Below are 3,846 nucleotides of genomic sequence, written 5' to 3'. Positions count from 1 at the left end.
CTATGAATGATGTCCTTTTGAAAGTAAAAGGAGCATTAAAGTGCATCACACAAGACACATGTCATGAACAATGCTGGCGTTGAAGTCAGCGTCCAGCAGCTGAAGAGTCTCACATCTGACACACAGATACAGCTGGCTCTTGAACTGGGTCAAATCATCAGTGTTGGTCCTAGGCTCTGTGATTAAGCTGAGAAGCCAACTACAGAAGCTGTTATCGCAGTGAATGATGCATTACGTCAGTCCGTCCCAGAACTGTTAGAACAGAAAGTCTGTTTTCTTTATTTTGGCTGCAAGCTGAATACATTTAAGATTTTTTTTCAGCTAGATAACTGAAATAAAGCCAATAAAGCGAACTCAAGCTGCCGTCACCTGGTGCGCAATTTGCTATTTGCTCACTTGCGGTAAAAAACAGCTAGTAAAGTGTTTTTTCTGGCTATGGGGCAGAGCAGTTTTAGTGAATGCAGCTCAAGGAATTTGAGCTCACTATCAGAGGCAGTGAAAGACAAAGAGCATTGTTGGGTTTTTTTTTTTTTTTTTTTTTTAAATCAGAAAGTAATTGTATTATTGGCACTACAATCGTATCTTTTCAAAATCATACCCAGCCTTATGAGCAAGCTAACATCCCTTTACTTAAAGTTAGCAATCTAGTATGCTCCAGCTAACAACATAACTCAGATTCGGATACTTTTCAAAGTCCTTTCAGACATGTCATGTTTACTATACATTACCTAAATCATATCTTTGGTATTTCTATACTGACAATGTTTGTTACTTAGGAGCTCAACAAATATACTGCCACTGATATATCTGCAATAAGCAAATATCATTTCAATAGCCAATTCGGGCCAGGTAGATTTATAAGTATTGCCAATCAGCCATTCTGTCCTCAAACACAGCGCCACGTTCAGAAGAGAAATCCCAAATATTCCCACTATTGAATTCCTAAACCTAAACCATGACCCGATGATTTCAGATGGATGAACATGTTGTGCTAACAGTGTGGCTGTCCTCACAGGAAGGTAGGTCCACTACCAAACCACTGACCAATAGTTTCCTCCATTCACATCCAACTTGAACATTGTTTGGGGATCATTGTGCATCTTCATGTAAACATATTGACCAACACCTCATTGTGCAACACGGATATAAAGTACTGTCCCGAGACTGACATATGCAGCATTGATCCATTGGCTCCAACAGCTTTGGTAGCAACACATTTGAACTCAGACAAGTCAGAGCTCATTGTCTACTTTAAAGATTTCAGTGTAAACTTCATTGTTTGCTGCTGTACAGCAGAATACTGGACTCCCATGATTGATAACAGGATTGTTGGCATCCAAAGTCCACGAGGCAAAATCAATCCCACTGTCCTCTGTGGGAGCTAAACCCTGGCTGACCTGTACAAACAGTCCCACTGCAAGGGTCAAACTCACCAATCAGAGGGTGGCAAGTGACGTGCCTCACAGTGGTTCTTATATAGCTTAATTCCAAGCTCACATTTTAAAGTTCCCACAATCTGAAGCTGATCATCTCTTCTTTTTCTGTTGCCGCAGCACCTTTCTCCGTTTCATGATCATGGCGTGCAGCTTCTCCAGACCTTCCTGCAGTCCCTCACCAATGATAGCACAGGCAGGTTGTAGGTGCCAGGGTGTTGAGGTGCTGAGTTCTCTTAGAGCCAACAAGCTCTCCATCTCAGCCAGGCTGAGCGAGTTCCTCAGGTCCTGTTTGTTAGCCACCACCAGAACCGGCACTCCTTGGTTCTCCGCCAGCCGTGTGATCTTGTGCAGCTCCGTCTTGGCCTCCTCGATGCGCTCAGCGTCCACCGAGTCCACCACGAACACGATGCCGTCAGCACAGCGGGTGTACGAGCGCCACAGAGGACGCAGCTTCTCCTGACCGCCAACATCCCAGAAGTGGAAGGATGCCTTTCGTCGGCTTTCTCCGAGAGGCACTTTGATCTTCTCTGTGTTAAAGCCCTTTGTTGGGACAGTGTTCACAAACTCGTTGAAACGCAGGCGGTACAGTACAGTGGTCTTGCCTGCACAGTCCAGCCCCAGAATGACAATGTGGAGAGCCTGGAAGGGAGGCAGGCAGGGGAAGAAGGAGTGGTGATCGGATGATCCGTTCCCCATCTTGATGGAGCAGGAGAACTCACCAAATATTCACCAGGCTGCTTTTATTCCATTGGGACTGCAGCAGCAGGAGCCTGGGGGGGGGGGCACAGAACAGTCAGAACTCCATTGCTTTAGGAAAGACAACACACTAACAAGTGAATATATCCCCCTCTTCCAGTACAGACCCTTACATTACACTGGCAGGGAGACCTGAATGAGAAGAAACACAGCAGGGTGGGTAGCAGTACATTTGCACATGTAACGCCACGGCATCCAAAAAGGATTTCATACGCTAATTTATATTCAGTGTGTGAATGAGTAACCAACAGAATGAAGTCTTTTGAATTTTACCGAAATCCTGCATTTTACCATTTATCCAGGGTTCAGAGATAAGGGCAGATCAGATGAGGGCTTTTCAAACAACTGAGCACACTGACATGGAGATATAAGACAATGGTGTTGCCCGGCAACATATAGCCTTCTGACTTCTCTCAAATGCTTAATGGCGAATTTTGAAAATCCGTCAATTAATAGAGCCAATTGCTCATCAGCAATCACTCACACGTCTAAAAACAAATCAACAGAAGCATCAACTCAATTTATCAGAAAGATGTTCTGATAAATTCGGCATAGGCTACGTGTTATTGCATTAAACTGTAATAAAATAGCGACTTTAATAATAGCTTTACAGCTGCCGCTCCCACCCTGCACATTAGCAAAGGGAGACTGAAACTGTTGAATAGTCACAGAAAATGGGAGAATTCCTTAATATACAATGCTTCTCGGTTTAATAGATATTAACCGAATTGAAAAGCAGTTAGTAAGGATTCAGAAAACACATTTACTTATTGAATACGACAGCCTTAAGGGTGGAGGTAGACGACATTGCGTTCATTTATCATATTTTTAAACAGAGCCTGGCCTTCCGTTAGGTCTATTCTAAGCTAAACCCGACCAGGCTGGACTTGAGGCTCTGAGTCTGATGCCAACAAGTGTTACATATCATACAAGTTAAATTGGTTTTATTAGGCCCAGTGTGTCTGAATATCAGGCCTATACATGTTATATATTATCAACGTTAATGAAACGGAAGTAAACGTAACATGACAACACAGAGGACTGGCAGTCAGCTAAATGCAATGTAATGTAATATTTGGTTCATATGGGGAAATTAATTCAAGCTGACGTTATTTTGACAGCAGTTATCACGGTGTGTACTACAATGAAAAGCATAATTCGTATTATAGCTATAACAAACTTACCATTTCATCCAATATTAACGGTATCGTTATTCCATTAGATGTTGTATGTCCATAGCATCTGTACTCCCAGAAGTGCTCTTAATATCCTCAGAGCCTCTGAGATACTGAGCTGTGGAAGTGAAACTCCCTGTAGTCTATACTCAGAGGCGCCAAGCTACACACAGTAAACAGTTCTACTTCCGCTAGGGGTTTTCAAAATAAAGCCCCTCCTAAGAGATAGATAGAGATAGACCGATCGATAGGTTCAAGGCTTTTATTTGTCATGCGTGCATAGCTGTGTAGTTATGTCGATGAACATCTTAGGTCACAGGCTCCTCCAACCCAGTCTCACACAAAAACGTGTAATAACTACGTTGGTCCACAACGTAGGACGTAGTATTTTTACAAAAACGCCTCTGAAATTGTAAGGTCCCTATGTTTTTTTTCACCATTCATTCCAATGGCTGGCGTCTACAGTATGTCACGTGATC

The 3,846-nt window shown here is 43.0% G+C and overlaps 1 protein-coding gene across 2 annotated transcripts; it reads right to left on the bottom strand.

Annotated features, from left to right (window-relative positions):
- Positions 1 to 277: 277 nt before the first annotated feature.
- On the bottom strand, positions 278 to 3,469 carry LOC104967467 (ADP-ribosylation factor-like protein 4A). Of its 2 annotated transcripts, XM_010796931.1 has the most exons (3): positions 3,377 to 3,469; positions 2,306 to 2,324; positions 278 to 2,206 (listed from the first exon to the last, which is right to left on the bottom strand). In XM_010796931.1, the coding sequence occupies exon 3, from the start codon at positions 2,130 to 2,132 to the stop codon at positions 1,527 to 1,529; it is 606 nt and encodes a 201-aa protein (XP_010795233.1). In that variant the 5' UTR covers positions 2,133 to 2,206; positions 2,306 to 2,324; positions 3,377 to 3,469; the 3' UTR covers positions 278 to 1,526. The 2 variants fall into 2 exon arrangements, with proteins under 2 accessions (XP_010795233.1, XP_010795232.1); XM_010796930.1 differs by lacking the exon at positions 2,306 to 2,324.
- Positions 3,470 to 3,846: the final 377 nt, after the last annotated feature.

The sequence above is a fragment of the Notothenia coriiceps genome, unplaced genomic scaffold (assembly GCF_000735185.1).
Source record: "Notothenia coriiceps isolate Sejong01 unplaced genomic scaffold, NC01 NC01_scaffold00037339, whole genome shotgun sequence".
In the NCBI taxonomy this organism is placed as follows: Eukaryota; Metazoa; Chordata; class Actinopteri; order Perciformes; family Nototheniidae; genus Notothenia; species Notothenia coriiceps.
This window is presented reverse-complemented; position numbering and strand designations above follow the sequence as displayed.